This window comes from Oncorhynchus mykiss, chromosome 16 (assembly GCF_013265735.2).
Source record: "Oncorhynchus mykiss isolate Arlee chromosome 16, USDA_OmykA_1.1, whole genome shotgun sequence".
Classification (NCBI taxonomy): Eukaryota; Metazoa; Chordata; class Actinopteri; order Salmoniformes; family Salmonidae; genus Oncorhynchus; species Oncorhynchus mykiss.
The window spans coordinates 27,360,235-27,382,222 of NC_048580.1; the positions used below are offsets into that span (position 1 = coordinate 27,360,235).

At 40.2% G+C, this 21,988-nt stretch overlaps 1 protein-coding gene across 5 annotated transcripts; it reads left to right on the plus strand.

Moving 5' to 3' along the window:
• The first annotated feature begins 318 nt into the window (after positions 1-318).
• Positions 319-21,786, plus strand: LOC110491760 (transforming growth factor beta-1-induced transcript 1 protein). 5 transcript variants are annotated; one of them, XM_036946636.1, is made up of 13 exons: positions 319-628; positions 755-785; positions 3,542-3,699; positions 4,134-4,198; positions 12,488-12,627; positions 12,815-12,914; positions 16,690-16,774; positions 17,377-17,469; positions 18,063-18,245; positions 18,592-18,765; positions 19,039-19,120; positions 20,279-20,427; positions 20,611-21,786. In XM_036946636.1, the coding sequence occupies exons 1-13, from the start codon at positions 620-622 to the stop codon at positions 20,875-20,877; spliced, it is 1,536 nt and encodes a 511-aa protein (XP_036802531.1). In that variant the 5' UTR covers positions 319-619; the 3' UTR covers positions 20,878-21,786. The 5 variants fall into 5 exon arrangements, with proteins under 5 accessions (XP_036802531.1, XP_021421141.1, XP_021421143.1 ...); XM_021565466.2 differs by lacking the exon at positions 755-785 and adding an exon at positions 3,103-3,153; XM_021565468.2 differs by lacking the exons at positions 755-785; positions 17,377-17,469 and adding an exon at positions 3,103-3,153 and having other exon boundaries at positions 320-628.
• Positions 21,787-21,988: the final 202 nt, after the last annotated feature.

Genomic DNA, 21,988 nt, shown 5'->3' on the forward strand with positions numbered 1-21,988 from the left:
ATAATAATTGTAGTGGGGACAATAACATAACTTTTTTTTAAAGTATACTTTAAGGAAATTGTTTTTATATTTGTTAATTTTTTATTTATATGTTTAGCTCAGAGAATATACTTTGAAAGTATGCATTAAGGTGTCTATAATGTAATAAACGTGTCAAAAATAAATGTTCACTTTAATTCATGCATTTCTATTGCTTCCAAAATATGTTTTACGGCGTTAAGGGGAGTGCCAAGATGGAGGCGTGGTGGCTTCAAAGCATCGCCCTTGGCTTGTCATCTAGTGTGTATATATAACGCATTGGTTGTAACCGCAGTAATTTAACTACGCCTTCTCCAGTCTGTGGTACCAGTAGGCATAATACAGGAAGAGAGTCGTGGAGGAAAAGAAACGGGACGCCCTTTTTTTTATACTTGCATAGTTAGTAGATAACGGAATCCAAAAAGTTTTTCGGGGCCAACGCAGACAATAGCCCTGTTACAGAGATAATATATCCAGCCATTCCATGGACGTTTGACGAACAAGGTTCAATAGAATAAACCATCCACTACAAGCTGATGCTGATTATATTAATATTTTCTCACATCAAGAGGAAAAAAGCTAATTTCAGAATTTACCATGGATGATTTGGGTATGTATTGACAATTGCCCCTCTTTGAAACATTGTAGCTACGTGCTCCGCTATCTAATGGAATTGAAGAACGATGGTTGGAGTACTGAGGCAATGAAAAAAGTAAAATTTTTGTTTTCTTGAAAGAGATCCATCTTTGCTGGAATTTGGAGCAAAGGTAAATGCACATTGAAAGGGAATAGTTTAGAAAACAATGTTTTCTTATAATCTATGATAATAGATAGGAACATGATTAGGCATAAGATATTACCTATAAATAGTACGAGGTTTGAAAATGCATCTGGGGTCCTATTCCTATTAATCAAGCAACATTTTACTTATAAGCAGGTCATTTTAGACTTGAAAGTAACAGCCCTTATCCTCAAGTCTTTGTTATTGTGCCTATAGAGTCAGCTTTTGAATTGATCAGTATATCGACTACATTAGATTTAGGCCTAGCTAGTAGCTACTGTATGGGTGGTCTCTTATAATCCATGTTTACGAGAGATTGTTATCTAGTGAAAATCCGCTGGTCTCAATTGAATAACCTTTTTAACCATAGAACAACTCAAATATTATCTTCCAACTCAAATCTTGCTTTCTCTACATTGTGCTCCTCTTTTTCAAGGGAGGAAAGAAGATCAGGAAAAGCTTAATTTTGTGACATTTTTCTTTGACAACTCCAGCAATGTAAAACAGCATGCTCTCTTTAACTCTATGCCAAGAAAACAAGGAGTATACTACTCTAACTGTATCCTATGTCAACATGCAGTGCTTCTAGCTCTAACCACAAATTCAATCCAAATTAGATCTTGGACGTCCTCTGTAGGCCCTCTCTGTCTATAATGCTATCGATGAGTCAGAGATGGACTTTAGTGAGCTTCATAACATAATAAAGATCTCAATGTATTTCATTCAGCCATCAGGGGAAAAGAGTGTGACTATCATTAGTGTTAGTGAACTACTGGGTGGATTTAATAGTTAGAAGAGCTCCTTTCGAATTACTATTGATACAGAGGTTGAGGAATACATATATCCCTCTTTTCTTAAAAATGGTGGCAACTTTCAGAATGGAAAGCAATGTCCCAGCCCTCTTCAACTAGCACTGAAATAGCCTAGGGCCGCGATGGCTCACCAAGACTCATGAAGTTCAGTGAAAATAGGAGGGTTGTGTGCTGTACCAGGCCAGAGAACAAAGCATTTGCTCTTGTGGCCTACTCGCTCGAAGAGTAGTGTGTGCAACATATTTCAAAACGGAGGGATTTTATGCTTAGCAAGCATGAGGAAGAATGTCTGCATCTGGTTCAGCACATCTGGATAGGATTGCACTTCAAGGTTCAGTTGTTACCGGGTGACTGGCGACTTGTTTCTCAAATAGGGGGACAGTGTTTATGTCAGTGTGTTTATGCTGTAGTGTTGTGTGTTATGTTGTAAGTTGATGTCTTTGGTTGGTGTGACTTGTGGGGGTTTTCAGCGAGACCACTTGTTAAGAGAGGCTATGGCCAAGTCAAACAGTCGGCAGGCAGAGCTCTAAATATGGTCATATTTCACATTGAGAGAATTTCAACTCCTTATATGAGCAGTCCAGTCTGTAAGTGTGTGTGTGTATAAGAGAGGGAGAGAGTGAGAAAGAAAGAATGTGTGTGTGTGTGTGTGTGTGTGTGTGTGTGTGTGAGCGAACAACATTCTCTCTACATGTTTGTACCAATGTGAATCATCAGTGGGAGAAATGACCACAGACTGTGATGATAAAAGGCAGTCTCACCATCCCCAGTCATATGTAGGTTTAATATGTCTAACTCTTACCAAGAAATTATGAATGTGACGTACATATAAATACCAAATTAGCTCTAAAATAAATACACTGACCTCAACTAAATATTCCATTTTGAAAATGTAAAGCAGTCATTTTCCCGATATCCTTATTTTGCCCTGAAGTTGCTTGAAAGTTGCTCAAAAGTTGTATGAAGTGATGCTCTGTGCATCTTCCACAAATATTATTATCAAAATAGATTTTCCTGGAAATATGGTTTGATAATTCATGTATTGTTTCAGATTCTGCATGGTTTGCAAAAGTAAACCATGTAAAATTAGGAGAAAAGCTTGTCTAATAATCCAATAAGACACATTGTCCTGGTTTTGGCCATAAAAGGGATACATCCATGATGTCAATCATGTGTTGTAAAATACAGTATGCCATGGAGGAATACTAAAATGGCTTGTACTTCTCGTAAAAATGAGGTTTGAGTTCGATATCAGTTGATAAACACCCTTCCTCCACTGCTTCCTTATCACTTTGGCATGTCCAGAAAGGTCTACAGAAATGTTATATTTTTCATGTGACTTTAGCTTGTTTGCTCATTTGATGTCCCTTGCTTTGATTGGTCAATGTGTGATTCTCGCTCTAATTGGCCCGCCTCTCTGTGTCCTCTCTGCTGCCTGCGTCTGATTTGCATCTCTCTGATTGGTCACTGAGTCCGTCTGTCTACCCTCAGGAGTTCCTGACTCACCTAACTACCCTCTCAGTCCTCGTATTGTTGTGTTTGGTACGTAACTGTCTGTATGTATGTATGTTTGTTTGTGTGTTTCACCCTCTTTCTGTAGTATCTCAGTGTGTCAAAATACTTTGCTTCTATGTCCTCACCTCCTCCATGTGTCCCTTTGTTATTTTGTCTTTTTTGCCTCCTATTTTCCTTCTATAATTTCCACTCCCATTCCCATTTCTCCAATTTCTTGTATTTAACCAGCATTAACCATCAACATAGGTATCAGCCAATACCTGTGTAGTAACCACCCTCCGAGGCAAAATGAATGACTGCACAGTATGAATGACAGCATCTTGAATTCCTCTACAAAGACTCCCATTGAAATAGAATCTCAAAAAATCTATAGATTATATTTCTATGCACACTCCCATCCTCTCTGACTCTGTAGACGCCCTCCTCGCTGACCTAGAGAGCACCAGCTCTCCCCTGGCCAGGTGCCCAGTCCTGCTTACCTCTGATCCCCCGGCGACATCTGACCCCGCGCCTGCCAGCCCTCAGGAAAACGCCCAGACCAGGCCACCGCCTCCAGCTTACACACCCCAGCAGGTAAGAGGTTTGAGATAGGAAACATTTTTAAAGTTTTGAGGTAGACTTAACAACTTGGATCAGATTACCTTTGCCCCAAATCTTAACCATTAGGAGGGGTGGAAATATACCTGAGCCTGAATGAGTGGTGAGGGCCAACTTCTGCCTACTCCAGGTGAGGTAAAAGAGAGAAGTCAACATAGAACAGGCTGTTGGAAGTGTCTCATACTGTAGATAATTATAAAATGCTAAAAGAGGATAGGTAGTAAGGAGGGATCAGACTCTGCTTAGAAACTCAACTTGTCAAAGTTAAATGTTTTTATAGAATAGTTATGAAGTACCGTAACTCGTATTGTGTTGATGGGTGAGCGTTGAGTTCAGAGCAAAAGTGAAGATTGACTTTCTGGTTGAAAAACAAGTGAATTATGTTTATAATGTGCAAACATTTCTTTTAGACGGTGTCTGCTGCAATGAAGTCCAATGGTTCTCAGAACCCAAACCCAGACAAACAACTGTACAGGTACTATTTTCCTTTATTATTAGTTACTTTACTAAGTAAAACAGAGTGGTCAAAGCTGCAGCGATTAAGCTGGTTCCACCAGGCTATTATTTTACAGCCCTATATGAAATAATGTTTATGGCCCTGGCTTTTTTTTGTGAATTCTACATTCTTATGCATTGGGGGGGGGATATGGTCGGGGTTCTAAATTATTTTGTAGAAGGACTAAGGAGCTCAGTTCTGGACAAAAAGGACATTCTACTCCAAAATGAATGAAAATAAGTATGCTGACACCATCTAAAATAGAATTTCCTCCTCCAGAAATTAGCCCAATAACACATTGGTGAAATTATTTGCTAAAATGATTTCAACATATTGGGCCATGTACAATATGCCTATGCATGGTCCATATTATCAGGTATGCTATTAGCAATAAACATGATCACCTTTAGCCCAACTGATGCAGCAAAGTGCAAATAAATAGGCTGACGCATTGGGTTGCCTATCTGCCTATCTGCTAAAATCCCGGGTTTAAAATGGTGCAGTTCGCGCATATTTAGGAGTTGAGGAATAAATAAAGTAGGAATGGAAAGCTGGGATTCCCCTCTTTTCAACAAAAGCCATTACAACTAAAGTTTTCGCGATTACAAGAATTGTTGTGCATTGTCCTGCTTGTCAGAATGCATGTTTCCCTCCCTATGGCACTTATTACATGAATGCGCCACGAGAGGAATATTTATCTAGCATAGAACACAACAACAAGCCTACTAGGTAAATATATAAACTATTCTACTGTGGGGTTGTTAGATTTTTCTATTATAATTTCTTGTTTTGTTTGCAGAGGAAAAATACATGTGGAATGTTCTAGCATATTCAAAATGCGCCTCAGCAGAAATTTTTGTTCATGTTCCATATTTTTTGTTGTTGCGTGGCGTCAATGATTTTGCCGTGGTGCCCCTTGAGTGCAGCGGAAACACTGGATGATTTTACAAGAAAGATTGACAGACAGCAATATTGATGATACATTTTTGCTCTCTCAGAGTCCAAGTTGTAACAGTCAAGAGAAGAAGTTGTAACAGTCAAGAATTGAGTGAACGATATTAATTTAATTTACTTTACTGTAAAGAAATATCCAACTATCCCTCCCTTACTGTCTTTTAAAAACATCCTTATCTGTTTTACACCACAGATTAAATCTTAATGATTTACTTCTGTAGATTATTGTCAAAAAGGCTGCGGCCAAACTTTTGGTGACGTACTGAGCGTGTGCCACAGCTAAAGCACTGATGGGAGTCTGAACATTACCAATAAATATGTGTTAAAAAAAGTGGGAGCTTTCCTTAGCTCAACAACCCATTCTGTTCTAGTTTTTTTTATTAGCTTTGGTGCTATTTTCACCAATAATGTGCAGCTGCAGCCTGCATTTCGGGGCGTTCCTTCGTGTGGGCATTCCTGCAGGAACGCCCTCTGCTCCCCCCCGAGCATCCCATTGGTTCTTTCATTGTCAACAATCTACACAAAATACTGTAATGTCAAAGTGGAAGAAATATTCTAACATTTGTAAAAAAATATATATAAAAAAAATATGACAAATAAAACACGAATATAGCTTGATTAGATAAGTATTCAACCTCGTGAGTCAATACACATAAGAATCACCTTTGGCAGCGATTACAGCTGTGAGTCTTTCTGGGTAAGTCTCTAAGAGCTTTCCACACCTAGATTTTGCAACATTTGCCCATTATTCTTTTCAAAATTCTGTTGCTGATAATTTCCAGGTCTTGCCATAGATTTTCAAGTAGTTTTTGTTTATTTTTTGTTTATTTAACCCATATGCTTAAACAAAGTATTGACTCAGGGGTGTGAATACTTATGTAAATGAGTTGTTTCTGTATTTAATTTTCAATATTTTGCAAACATTTATCAAAAACATGTTTTCACTTTTGTCATTATGGGGTATGGCAGGGTTCCCCAGCCCCCCCCCCCCCCCCCCCCCCCAAAAAAAAAAGTAATAATAATATATATATACTGTGTATATATATATATATATACAGTACCAGTCAAAAGTTTTGGACACACCTACTCATTCCAGGGTTTTTCTTTATTTTTTACTATTTTGTGAAGACATCAAAACTAAGAAATAACACATACAGAATCATGTAGTAACCCCAAAAAGTTTTAAAACAAATCAAAATATATTTTATATTTAAAATTCTTCAAAGTATCTACAGTTTGCCTTAATGACAGCTTTGCACACTCTTGGCATTGTTTCAACCAGCTTCATGAGGTAGTCACCTGGAATGCATTTCAATTAACAGGTGTGCCAATCAGTTGTGTTGTGACAAGGAAGGGTTGGTATACAGAGATAACATGGACTTGGTCTTTTACCAAATAGTGCTATGTCAAGAACAGCTCAAATAAGCAAAGAGAAACCAATCGTTACTTTAAGACATGAAGGTCAGTTAATCCGGAAAAATTCAATAACTTTGAAAGTTTCTTCAAGTGCAGTCGCAAAAGACATCAAGCGCTATGATGAAACTGGCTCTCATGAGGACCACCACAGGAAAGGAAGACCCAGAGGTACCTCTGCTGCAGAGGAAAGGTTAGAGTTACCAGCCTCAGAAATTGTAGCCCAAATAAATTTTTCACAGAGTTCAAGTAACAGACACATCTCAACATCAACTGTTCAGACAAGGCTGCATGAATCAGGCCTTCATGGTCGAAGAAACCACTACTAAAGGACCCCAATGAGAAGAAGAGACTTGCTTAGGCCAAGAAACACAAGCAATGGACATTAGACCGGTGGAAATCTGTCTTTTGGTCTGAAGAGTTCAAATTTTAGATTTTTGGTTCCAACCGCCTTGTCTTTGTGAGACGCAGAGTAGGTGAACGGATGAGCTCCGCATGTATGGTTCCCACCGGGAAGCATGGAGAAGGAGGAGTTGATGGTGTGGGGATGGTTTGCTGGTGAGACTGTCAGTGATTTATTTAGAATTCAAGGCACACTTAACCAGTTTGGCTACCACAGCATTCTGCAGCGATACGCCACCCCATTTGGTTTGCGCTTAGTGGGACTATCATTTGTTTTTCAACAGGACAATGACCCAACACACCTCCAGGCTGGGTAAGGGCTATTTGATCAAGACTGAGAGTGATGGAGTGCTGCAACAGATGACCTGGCCTCCACAATCACCGACCTCAACCCAATTGAGATGGTTTGGGATGAGTTGGACAGCAGAGTGAAGGAAAAGCAGCCCACAAGTGCTCAGCATATGTGGGAACTCCTTCGAGACTGTTGGAAAGCATTCCAGGTGAAGCTTGTTGGGAGAATGCCAAGAGTATTTAAAGCTGTTATCAAGGCAAAGGGTGGCTACTTTGAAGAATATATTGTGATTTGTTTAACACTTTTTTGGTTATTACATGATTCCATATGTGTTGTTTCATAGTTTTGATGTCTTCACTATTATTCTACAATAAATAAAGAAAAAGCCTTGAATGAGTAGGCTTGTCCAAACCTTTGACTGGTACTGTATATATTTTTGTATTTTTGTAAAATTTCGTTGTTGGGCATAAAAGAGAGAAAACACCAGGAAATCAGGTCCAAGTGATTTTAATTTAAGAGAACTGTTACCAAGTATTCCCACGCATAATATAGAGACACGTGATCATATTCAAATGTAAGTAAGGTTTGAAATGATTGTTTTAGTCAAACATTATATCTGTTTGGGCTTCTTGTGGTCACTTTGCAGTCTACAAATGATTTCTAATTATGTTCCAGCCCCTGACCATCCACTCAAGAAAAAATCTTCTGGCGGTTGAATCTAGTTGATGATCTCTGGGGTATTGTGTGTTGATGGGTGAGAAAAAATATAAACTCAAGATTCAACACTTTCAAATATTTTACTGAGTTACAATTCATATACGCAAATCATTAAATAAATTAGGCCCTAATCTATGGATTCCACATGACTGGGCACTGGTGTAGCCATGGGTGAGCCAGGCCCAGCCAATCAGAATGAGTTTTTCCCCACAAAAGGGCTTAATTACAGACAGAAATACTCCCTCAGTCAATCCCACAGGTGAAGAAGCCGAATGTGGAGGTCCTGGGCTGGCGTGGTTACACATGGTCTGCGGTTGTGAGGCCGGTTGGGCGTACAGCCAAATTCTATAAAACAACGTTAGAGCCAGCTTATGGTTGAGAAATTAACATTAAATTCTCTGGCAACAGCTCTGGTAGACATTCCAGGAGTGAGCATGACAATTGCACTCTCCCTCAAAACTCAAAACAATTGCACTGTGGCATTGTGTTTTGTTACAAAAAGTGGTATTTTATTGTCCCCAGCATAAAGTGGCCTTTTATTGTCTTTTATTGTCCCCAGCATAAGGTGCACCTGTGTAATGATCATGCTGTTTCTTGATATGCCACACCTGTCAGTTGGATGGATTATCTTGGCAAAGGAGAAAAGCTCACTAACAGGGATATAAAACATTTGTGCACAAGATTTGAGAGAAATAAGCTTTTTGTTCATAAGAAACATTTCTAGTTATTTGTATTTCAGCTCATGAAACATGGGACCAACACTTCACATGTTTTGTTTATATTTTTGTTCAGTGTTCTTTCTGAAGGCACTTTAGGTGTACTGTAATCAAATGAAACAAAAGAAATAATTGAAAGAAACAAGGTTTAAAATAAATAATGTTTTATTAGCAGGCACTAGTTTGGTTCAAGCATGTCATGAGCATTTGGGCATAGGTTCTCATCGACATCACAGTAAATGTCCTCATTGTTCATGCATCTTGAGAAAAATCTTTTGGCATGGAGAATCCAAGCCTGACACAGTAGGTCGGGATTGATGTCATTGCATGCCTCATCCATGGCCTGAAGGAGGTTGGCACACTCATGGGGACCTTCTACCTGTATTGTATTTTACAGTATTGTATTGTACTTATGCATTGTAGTGGTCCTGTGTGGCTCAGTTAGTAGGAGAATGGCACTAGCAACACCAGAGTTGTGGTTTCGATTGCCACTGGGGTCACATAAAAATGTGTGGATTCACTGTTGTCACTGGATAAAAGCGCCTGTTACGTAAATGGCATATATTATTCTATTTGAGTACTGCGTTGCCCAACGCAATTTTAGTACATCAGTGTGGAACCCCCCCCCCCAGTAAAAAGATGCTTGTAACTTCATTTTGGATACATGTTTACTGTAATGGGGTTGCCTTTGTGACATACATCTCTAATCTTGTCAATATCAGATTTTTTTATAACTTAATGTGAAATAAAGTCATAATAGTCATCATCATAATAGTACATTACCCTGTTTAAACCGTAACTTGTGTTTACTGTAACTTACTGTCAGCCGTTACCTGTAAGTTACTGTAAAAGCGTTGCAGTTTGTTACTGTAAATTCCAAAGAAACTTGGTTTAACAGTATATTACTGTAAAAAAAAGGTGCTTTCTTGACAGTAATGTACAAGAGCTCCACCTTGTTCTTAACTGGTCGAAGGGCCTCCAGACGTAGCTCCACCTCATTGTTTGTTGGTGGAAGGGCCTCTAGCTGGTGGTCCACCTCGTTCTTCGCTGGTGGAAGGGCCTCCAGGCAGAGCTCCACCTCATTCTTCGCTGGTGCAAGGGCCTCCAGCCGGAGCTCCACCTCGCTGTTGGTCGGTGGAAGCGTGACCAGATGGACACATTCTTTATTTGCAGGGGGTATTGAGTTGAGTGTGGTGATTGCTTCACTGTCAGTCCAAAATTGCCAAACTGTGTGGTTACATGTAACAAAGCATCATTTTACTATCATCATTGGGCTATTCCCGCTTTCTTCAAATGTTGCTTTTGGTAAGCTTTGGCCTTTTGGTATATAGTCTGCCCTGTCTGACGCGGTAGGATACATAACCTACGATTGGCAACAGTTGGATAGAAGCATGCAATGAAGCGACCACCACACAATCCTCAACTCAATAGCCCTTGCAAATAAAACATGTCCCTTCAGTTTTTTAGTCTCTGGATATTCTGCTAATATTCTCAAATCTGGATCATTTGGGATCCTGCCAACCCAATCTCTCTTGAAAATGTATTTGCTTCGATAGGCCTTGCATGAACCCATGTTATTCACAAATTATAATAATCCATTGAGGTTCACATGGGTATGATATCAGATTAGATAGACATTGCATGGTTTCCCCCCAACTTGATTTAATTATTTTGATTTATGGTCTTTTGTTGATGTGAAAAACCAGCCAAAGACTGGCTTCCGAATATTAGTTTAGCGGTGTCCCAATGTAAATGCTACACTGTGGAGTTTACACTTTATACATGATAGGGTTATTTTTCAGTAGTTTTACCCTAAGAGGGTTTGCAAACAGGGTCCGGATTATTCGGGTGCCAAGAATGTGCATTCCTGTAACAAACCAGCAGGGCATCAGGTACATTTGTAGATACACTATATTTATGAATGTTTATAAAATATTTAAATCATATTGTTGAAAATACACTACTGTTCAGAAGTTTGGGGTAACTAAGACATTTCCTTGTTTTTGAAAAAAAAAGCACATTTCTGGTCCATTAAAATAACATCGAATTGATCAGAAATAGAGTGTAGAGATTGTTAATGTTGTAAATGACTATTGTAGCTGGAAACAGCAGATTCTTTATGGAATATCTACATAAGTGTACAGAGGCCCATTATCAGCAACCATCACTCTTGTGTTCCAATGGAATGTTGTGTTAGCTAATCCAAGTTTCTCATTTTAAAAGGCTAATTGATCATTAGAAAACCATTTTGCAATTATGTTAGCATAGCTAAAACCTTGTTCTGATTAAACTAAGCAATAAAACTGGCCTTCTTTAGACTAGTTGAGAATCTGGAGCATCAGCGTTTGTGGGTTCGATTACAGGCTTAAAATGTCCAGAAACAAATAACTTTCTTCTGAAACTCGTCAGTCTATTCTTGTTCTGAGAAATGAAGGCTATTCCATGCGAGAAATTGCCAAGAAACTGAAGATCTCGTACACCGCTGTGTACTACTCCCTTCACAGAACAGCGCAAACTGGCTCTAACCAGAATAGAAAGAGGAGTGGGGGGCCCCGGTGCACAACTGAGCAAGAGGACAAGTACATTAGAGTGTCTAGTTTGAGAGACAGATGCCTCACAAGTCCTCAACTGACAGCTTCATTAAATAGTACCTATAAAACACCAGTCTCAATGTCAACAGTGAAGAGGTGACTCTGGGATTCTGGCCTTCTAGGCAAAGTTGCAAAAAAAAAGCCATATCTCAGACTGGCCAATAAAAATAAAAGATTAAGATGGGCAAAATAACACAGACACTGGACAGAGGAAGATTAGAAAAAGGTGTAATGGACAGACAAATCTAAGTTTGAGGTGTTCGGATCACAAAGAAGAACATTTGTGAGACGCAGAAGAAATGAAAAGATGCTGGAGGAGTGCTTCTACACCTGCATTGCTTGCTGTTTGGGGTTTTAGGCTGGGTTTCTGTACAGCACTTTGAGATATCAGCTGATGTAAGAAGGGCTATATAAATGAATTTGATTTGATCTGTCAAGCATGGTGGAGGCAATGTGATGGTCTGGGGGTGCATTGGGGGTGGGAAAGTGGGAGATTTGTACAGGGTAAAAGTGATCTTGGAAGGCTATCACTCCATTTTGCAACGCCATGCCATACTCTGTATGCCAATTTCCTCCTATAACAGGACAATGACCCAAAGCACAGCTCCAAACACAGCTCCAAACTATGCAAGAACTATTTAGGGAAGAAGCAGTCAGCTGGTATTCTGTCTATAATGGAGTGGCCAGCACAGTCACCGGATCTCAACCCTATTGAGCTGTTGTGGGAGCAGCTTGACCGTATGGTACGTAAGAAGTGCCCATCAAGCCAATCCAATTTGTGGGAGGTGCTTCAGGAAGCATGGGGTGAATCTCTTCAGATTACCTCAACGAATTGACAACTAGAATGCCAAAGGTCTGCAAGGCTGTAATTGCTGCAAATGGAGGATTCTTTGACAAAAGCAAAGTTTGAAGGACACAATTATTAGAAATCATTATTTACAACTTTGTCAACGTCTTGACTATATTTCTTATTCATTTCGCAACTCATTTCATGTAAGTTTTGATGCAAAACAAGGACATTTCTCAGTGACCCCAAACTTTTGAATGGTAGTGTATGAATGTTGGTTCAGTCCCCCCACCCCCCCATTAATTTGTTTGAGTTATACCATTCTTTCCCCATCTCCCGCTCTCTCCTTTTCACTCTCTCTTTCTCTCACCCTCTCTCACCCTATCTCCCCTCCAGCACAGTGAATAAGCCTCGCTCCCCCCGCACGGCCGACCCTCCCCCTCCGGCCTTCTCCTCCTCCTCTGTGTTAGGAGGGGGTCTCAGCGAACTGGACCACCTTCTGCAGGAGCTCAACGCCACCCAGTTCAACATCACAGGTCAGTCAGAATAGGCTTGCCCTCATAAGTCTCCACTGGACAGTGTTTGCTAAATGTTTGATGATGTAAACAAGGTCATATTCATACCGTGTGTGTGTGTGTGTGTGTGTGTGTGTGTTGTTTTCGAGCAGCATTTTCTCAACATGTGGTATTCATGCTTTGTGTGTTCATCTTTGTCTGTTGGTAGATGAGATTCTGGCCCAGTTTCCCACCACTAAAAAGGATGAGAGGGACAAGATAAAAGAGTTCCAGGGGTCCAAGGACAAGGTCACAACACCCTACCCCAGGTACCCATATACACCCTCCATATACCCTAAAGCAGGGATCGTCAACTAGATTCAGCCGCGGGTCAATTTTTTTCTTGATCAGATGGTCGGGGGGCCGGAACATAATTTGTAGACTGCAAATTGACCGCAAGATTCTCAAACAGATATAATATTTGACTAAAACGATAATTTCGGACCTTGCTGACATTTGTATATGATCATGTCTCTCTATTATGCATTCAATACTTGGGAATAGATTTTCATAATTAAAATTACTGGTAGCTAATTTTCTGGTGTTTTTAGAGTATTTTATGAGATAAAAATATATATACAGTACCAGTCAAAAGTTTGGACACACCTACTCATTCTAGGGTATTTCTTTATTTTTATTATTTTCTACAATGTAGAATAATAGTGAAGACATCAAAACTATGAAATAACACACATGGAATAATGTAGTAACCAAAAAGTGTTAAACAAATCTAAATATATTTTATATTTGAGATTCTTCAAAGTAGCCACCCTTTGTTTTGATGACAGCTTTGCACACTCTCGGCATTCTCTCAACCAGCTTCATGAGGTAGTCACCTGGAATGCATTTCAATTAACGCGTGTGCCTTGTTAAAAGTTAATTTGTGGAATTTCTTTCCTTATTAATGCATTTGAGCCGATCAGTTGTGTTGTGACAAGGTAGGGGTGGTATACAGAAGATAACCCTATTTTGTTAAATACCAAGTCCATATTATGGCAAGAACAGTTCAAATAAGAAAAGAGAAATGTTAGTCCATTATTACTTTAAGACATGGAGGTCGGTTTCTTCAAGTGCAGTCCCAAAAACCATCAGGTGCTTTGATGAAACTGGCTCTCAACATCAACTGTTCAGAGGAGACTGAATCAGACCTTCATGGTCGAATTGCTGCAAAGAAACCACTACTAAAGGACACCAATAAGAAAAAGAGACTTGCTTGGGCCAAGAAACACGAGCAATGGACATTAGACCGGTGGAAATCTGTCCTTTGGTCTGATTTTCAATTTTTGAAATCTGTCCAAATGTTCAATTTTTGGTATTTATGAGATGCACAGTAGGTGAACGGATGATCTCCACATGTGTGGTTCCCACTGTGAAGCACGGAGGGGCAGGTATGATGGTGTGGGGGTGCTTTGTTGGTGACAATGTCTGTGATTTATTTAGAATTCAAGGCACACTTAACCAGCATGACTACTACAGTATTTTGCAGCGATACACCATTCCATCTGGTTTGTGCTTAGTGGGAATATAATTTGTTTTTCAACGGGACAGTGACCTAACATACCCCCAGGCTGTGTAGGGGCTATTTGACCAAGAAAGAGTGATGGAGTGCTACATCAGATGAAATGGACTCCACAATCACCTAACCTCAACCAATTGAGATGGTTTGGAATAAATTGGCCAACAAGTGCTCAGCATATGTGGGAGCACCTTCAAGACTGTTGGAAAAGCATTCTTCATGATGCTTGTTGAGAGAATGCTGTCATCAAGGCAAAGGGTGGCTACTTTGAAGCCTAAATTTGCCTAAAATATATTTTGATTTGGTTACTACGTGATTCCATATGTGTTATTTCATAGTTTTGATGTCTTCACTATTATCCAACAATGTAGAAAATAGTAAAAATAAAGAAATACCCTTGAATAAGTAGGTTTGTCCAAACTTTTGACTGGTACTGTATACAGTGCCCTGCATAAGTATTCATCCCCCTTGGTGTTTTTTCTATTTTGTTGCATTACAACCTGTAATTTAAATTGATTTTTATTTGGATTTCATGTAATGGACATACACAAAATAGGTGAAATGAAAATAGTCCAAGTCAAATGAAAAAAAAAAATTTCAGAGTGCAAGGAGGGCATTAATCAGAGGCAAGGAGGGCATTAATCAGAGAGGCAACAAAGAGACCAAAGATAACCCTGAAGGAGCTTGAAAGCTCCACAGCAGAGATTGGAGTATCTGTCCATAGGACCCCTTTAAGCCATACACTCCACAGAGCTGGGCTTTACGGAAGAGTAGCCAGGAAAAAGCCATTGCATAAAGAAAAAAATTATCAAACACGTTTGGTGTTCGCCAAAAGGCAAGTGGGAGCCTCCACAAACATATGGAAGAAGGTACTCTGGTTAGATTAGACAAAAATGTAGCCTTTTGGCCATTAAGGAAAACGCTATGTCTGGCGCAAACCCAACACCTCTCATCACCCCGAGAACGTCATCCACAGTGAAGCGTGGTTTGTGGCAGCATCATGCTGTGGGGATGTTTTTCATCGGCAGGGACTGGGAAACTGGTCAGTATTGAAGGAGTGATGGATGGTGTTAAGTACAGAGAAATTCTTGAGGGAAACCTGTTTCAGTCTTCCAGAGATTTGAGACTGGGACAGAGGTTCACCTTCCAGCAGGACAATGACCCTAAGCATACTGTTAAAGCAACACTTGAGTGGTTTAAGAGGAAACATTTAAATGTTTTGGAATGACCTAGCCAAAGCCCAGACCTAAATCCAATTGAAAATCTGTGGTATGACTTAAAGATTGCTGTACACCATCGGAACCCATCCAACTGGAACAGTTTTGCCTTGAAAAATGGGCAAAATCCCAGTGGCTAGATGTGCCAAGTTTATAGAGATGTACCACAAGAGACTTGCAGTTGTAATTGCTGCAAAAGGTGGCTCTACAAAGTATTGACTTTGGGGGGGTGAGTAGTTATGCACGCTCAAGTTTTCTGTTTTTTTTTGTCTTATTTTTTGTTTGTTTCACAAGAAAAAATATTTTGCACCTTCAAAGTGTTGTGTTGTGTAAATCCAATGATACAAACCCCCAAAAAATTAATTCCAGGTTGTAAGGCAACAAAATAGGAAAAATGCCACTGTATTTATACAAAAGTGTTCATAAAACTTGGGGGACCAAGTAAAATCTCCCTTGGGCCGCCAGTTGGTGAACCCTGCCCCAAAGGCGTAAATACTGGCTTGCGTCCCAAATGGCACACTATTCCCTTTATAGTACATTGCTTTTGCCCAGGGACCCTAGGGCTCTTGTAAAAAGTAGTGCACTATATAGGGAACAGCGTGCCATTTGGAATGCATCTATTTTGTTCCAGGATACTGTCTTTTTAGTGCTCCTACTATAGTTGAAGTGTGTATAGTGCTATGTGTTCAGTTAAACGACCGATCAGCAGTTGAAGCAATAACAAAGTTTTGGTAAAAAGCTGAAGGATGGGCCTGGAGAAATGTAATCACTTTCAAATTCTTAGACCGAGCTATGGATGCAATCACTGACCATCCAAGATATAAAAATTGTAGTTTTAAGCATGTTTTGAAGCTCTATAGTATTTGTTTACATTTACAATGTTTTCAAACATTGGAGTAACACAAGCTTATATTTTGGGTACTTATGGGGTACAACAGTTGAAATAAGCTCATGAGCCATTTATAAATTAGGTTCTCTTCAAGAATCAATTTGTATATATAATTAATGTATAAGTCCAAGTATGGATGTAGCAACTGCAGATTGCCCCTTTAACTCCTTCCAAAGTTGTGTTCATTAAGAGAGTGCTTTTGCAAATGTTTTGCTATGAAAAATGTATGTTTATTATTTTCTTAAGTCAAGGTAGTCTCTCCCTGTTTCAGGCCATTTTCTTCCGTTTGACTAATGAACACGATCCTGTACTCTAGTTGTGTTCATCCGTTATCATTTTTTTATGTCTGTAATGTTGTCTCTCCAACTGGAAAAGCTTAACCTGTGTTTTGAATGATAAAATAAATGTATTAATTCATTCAGTTCGGTGAAGCCGTCAGCCACCTCAGCTACACTTGAGCTGGACAAACTCATGGCCTCTCTGTCTGACTTCAGAGTCCAGAGCACAGTAAGAGCCCCACTACCAACCTGTATACTTCACATTAAACACTACAGCCTGTATGCTACTGCACAGTTTAGTTCACTACGGGCAACATTTTTGTGACGCAAAAGAGAACAGATTTGTGCAAAAATACTTTAAACCTCATTATAATCTGGCAGTGTAATTGAACTTTAAACTTTCCTTCAACAACGTGTGTGATCAGGTGACATCTCTTTATGCATTGGGGGGAAAGGGAGGTACCTAGTCAGTTCTACAACTGAATGCTTTCAACTGAAATGTGTCTTCTGCATTTAACCCAACCCCTCTGAATCAGAGAGGTGCAGGGGGCTGCCTTAATTGACAGCCACATCTTCGGCGCCCGGGGGACAGTGGGTTAACTGCCTTGCTCAGGGGCAGAACGACAGATTTTTACCTTGTTAGCTCGGGGATTCGATCCAGCAACCTTTCGGTTTTTCATAGATCTATGCTCTTTTGCACCACGAAAATATTGCAGATCATCTTATAATACTGTGTATACAGTACAATGTTCTTGATGCATTGCATTTATATATAGTCCTCTTTCTCTCTCTGCTTGTCTATCGTTATCCACTCATGCTCTACGCATTAAGAACGCTACAGAGTTCAAAACTGCGGAGCCGCAGAGCCATGCGGTCTATTGTGACGTACGTCGCCCGCGACTTGATAACAGCCAGTTAAATGAGGTTCGTAAATGGGCCGCGCGGACTGTCGCGTCTCTGCGGCTGTGCACTCTGAATTGAGCTTTACTCTCTGTTTACAAGTATATGCTTGTCTGTCTCTGTCCTTCCCTGTCTGCTTGCCAGTGTCAACGGTTGTGTTCCAGGTCGTCTCTATTGCAGTCGATGAGTCGGAATGACTCACGACTCATGACTCATGATATCATATCATATTAATTTAGTTCCCTGAGATGTTACTGGTCTCAGGGCAGTATTCACAAAGCTTCCCAGAGTAGGAGTGTTGATCTAGGATCAGGTCCCCCCTCTTATTCATTTCTATTTAAAAGGCAAAACTGATCAGAGATCAGTGCTCATACTCTGAGATGCTATATGGGTTCAGATCTCACAATGCCTGATGACTTCACCGGGTATTGTGAGATCTAATAATCAGTGCAGTGCGACTGTAACATAGACAACTCGGAACGCCCGTTCAGTTCAACTAATTCAAAAGCATGACAAGAATCACCATGCACTCTGGTCCTAATGCATCCTAATCACATTGACATTTGTGTCACAGGTGATCACTGGTATGTTATCTAACTCTCCTTCTCTCTTATTAGCCAGCTCCAGCTGTCACACCAGTGATCACAGTACCACAGCATCCGGTCCCGCCCCCACAAGCCTCTTCCGGCGGCTCATTGGACAGCATGCTGGGGCTCCTCCAATCGGATTTAACCAGGCAGGGAGTCCCCACATCCTCCAAGGGTAGCTGCTCGGCCTGTCAGAAACCGGTTGTAGGACAGGTGATCGATTGCTCAACACTGTCCCATTGTGGAGATATTTCCTGTACCTTGTAGAACATAACAATTTTTGCTAAGAAAGTTCTTAACTTTGTTCTGTTTCACATGATAATGCATCACATTTGTACTTGATCTATGGGCAAGCCAGTACCGTTTTCACACTTGTGCCATCCCAAACCCCATTGTGCTGGCTCGAATGTTTTCTTTTAACACTGTCCTGTGCAGCATGGTTCCAGTAACTATGGTGGATACGTAACCAGGCCAGCTCAGTACAGTTTGGCTTGGCTCGATTCGGTTCAGTAGTGCGAATAGCCATTAAATAACTGACCATTCACCTTTGACCCTCCAGGTGGTGACTGCTCTGGGGCGGGTATGGCACCCGGAACACTTTGTGTGCTCGGAGTGTGAGACAGAACTGGGCAGCCGGAACTTCTTCGAAAAGGATGGTCAGCCGTACTGCGAGTCGGACTACTTTACCCTCTACTCTCCCCACTGCGCACACTGCAACAAGCCCATACTCAATGTAAAACCTCCACCTGACACTGTGTGTGTGTTTGTTTGTGTGTGTGCGTGCATGTGTGTGTGTATACTGTCTACTTCACCACAAATGTCTATGTACTTACATAAAATGGTGTCAAAATTAATACATTGTGTTTACCTACTGTATATAACTAATTTCCTCCATTACACTGTTTCATTAACATGTCCAGTGATATTAGCCTTAGTTATACAGCCCTTACAAAGTGTGTATGTCACCTGAAGCCATAAAAAACTGTTTTCTGTGTTGCCTGTGTAGAAAATGGTCACCGCCCTGGACAAAAATTGGCACCCGGAGTGTTTCTGTTGCGTCAAGTGCAGCCGGGCATTCGGAGAGGAAGGTAATAAACCCACGCTTCCTGCCAAGGGCCACACTGGGATGTAGACAATAATGAACTATAGGTTGTTTTGTTCCATGGTCCTCAGCAATACAACACCAGAAAACACACTTACTTTGTTGTTCCACAAATAGAGTGCCTTTTGCAGCCCTTTGATATTTGAAAAAAAAAATATTAAATGAAGTGTCTTTTAATAATATAAATATATTTTCCTGTTTTTCTTGACTTAAGGAAGATTTTAACCCACTTAACCCCTACATTTCCCCAAGTATTCACCATCTTCTTTGGTTCTCATCTTCTTTTTTGCCCTAGTTCTTTTGTCGCTTTGACAAAGTAATTTTTTAAGATTATTATTTATTTATTTATTTATAAGTGATTCATTTACATTTGTCCCTCATTTTAAGGTCCATCCTGTTTTGTGAACTGAACTCTCGTTTTAATATAGGGAAACCATTCCTTTAAAAAAAAATATTCAAAAGAAACATTGAACAGCTAAGAGTCAAATCATAGTGTAAAAAGCAGGTGAGCTGGTTCTACTCGTTTTGGACATTTGCTGGTGTTTTGTGGTAGAAAGCGTTGAGCATAACATGTCAACCCTATTACCCATAGATAGACGGGATAGAAATGTTTGAACAACTTTTGTATTTTTGTTAAGCTTGCTTTCTATCACTACAATGGAAATGAGAAAGCATGTGCATGCTCCCATACGGAAAACTATCGCTCAAGTCCACCAAAATGGAATATAACATTACGGATAAAGTTCGGAATGACACAATTTCATGTGTACAACATCTAAAGACCTGCATCACTATACTGAGAGCGTTGCCATTTCTAAAATGATGTATTTGGGTGATTTTAGAGCATTTGTTCGTGTTTTTTATGAAGTTTACCATTTTTATAACAAAATGTTAAAATTACGTGAAATAAAAAAAATATTACACAAATTACACTACGCAAAGGCCCTCTTCATGGAATGACCCTACTACTGAGGCTTACACACGCATTACTTAATTACTTCCAATTTGGCATGTATTTTGGCATATATTTCAATGAGTGTATGTAAATGTAAATGTAAATGAATGTAAATGTACTACCATGTATATGTTTCTTGATTTGTTTTACATAATACTTAACCGCCTGTGTCTCCCTTCCTCTCTGTAGGTTTCCATGACCGCGAGGGTCAGCAGTACTGCCAGCAGTGCTTCTTGTCCCTCTTCGCCTCCCGTTGCCAAGGATGCACCCAGCCAATCCTGGAGAACTACATCTCTGCCCTCAACTCCCTGTGGCACCCGCAGTGCTTTGTGTGCAGGGTAAGTGTGTGTGTGTGTCGGGGGTGGGGTCTGTGTCTTTATGTCTATAAGGACAAAGATTGTCCAAACATGGACACTTGTTACGAATGTGAATCGAACACCACACAAACCACGCACCACACATTTTTAGTATCACATGTTCATCTCCAACTCAACTCCCTTTGCCTTTTGTCGTGTCTGCAGGAGTGCTACTGCCCCTTCGTCAACGGCAGCTTCTTCGAGCACGAGGGCCAGCCGCTGTGCGAGGCCCACTACCACCAGTCGCGCGGCAGCATGTGCCAGGCGTGCCAACAGCCCATCCTGGGCCGCTGCGTCACCGCCATGGGTGCCAAATTCCACCCGCACCACCTGGTGTGCCACTTCTGCCTCAAGCCCCTCAGCAAGGGTTGTTTCAAAGAGCAGGAGAACAAGCCCTACTGCCATCCCTGCTTCATCAAACTCTTCGGCTGAGCACCGAGAAGGACGCTGCCCATCCTATGTTTTCTTCTTCCATAACTCCCATACCAGGTGTATGTCGTGTTCATTAGGGCACATAACAATTTAAAATGTTTTGCAACAGAAAACGTAAATGAGCATTTCTTATTGGACAAGTCCAGGTCCGTCCCTGTTTCAATGCGTTTGGTGCCTAATGAATTCGACCCAGCTCTTTTCTAGTTGCGAAGTTGAACAAATATCTGTCAGCCATTTTGTTTTGTCGCAGAGAATGAGAGAGAGATCAGAGCTGGACTCTTTCTGGGTTATAAGACAACATTGGCGACTAGAAAGAGAAAGGGATAGAGAGAAAAGTCTAAGACAATCCAAATCTCTATTAGACTGGTACCATGCAGGCAAAACTGGTTGAAATTATGTCATAATGAACATTTCAACTAGTTTTGTCCGCAGGGTACACAGAGGCCAACAAAAATATTTGGGTGAGAAGGGAGCATAGATCTCCAAGACACATAGATGACCAATGCAGAAGCCATAGCTAAACTTTTGAGGAAGTTTTCCAAAGAGAAAATAATAGAAAGTTGTTATCACATGGTGTATGTAAATCCATGACTTATCAAATGGAATATTGACCACTGAATTATTTGAAATTGACATTTTTGATGGTATCGAATGGAACCTTTTTATGAACATTTTGATGAAGGATCTTTAATAAAAACCCATTTAATATATTTGCTTTACATTGCAAAGTATAATTATCACTGCTATTGCATTTCTATACTGATATATTGTCTATTTTAAATTTGAGGCTACCATGTATCGCAATTGTAGTGCCAAAGATTTTACAATGTTTTTTTCCACCATTGTGCTATGCAATTATGTATAAAGAATACCAAAGAGTAAAATAAACACAATTTTGTTCTGCCCTGACTTTGGTGTTGAGGGAATTTATTCTGTTTCAAGAAATAAACAGCCATTCTAATTTGCACGTAGAAACAAGCAATGGACGGGATGGTCATTTTGTTCTGACTGTTTTAACATCCTTATTACCAGTAATATTTTAGACTGTACCATAATTATGGATCTTGCGTGCAAACAGGCATTTTCTAATTCACAGAGGGAATGCGCATGC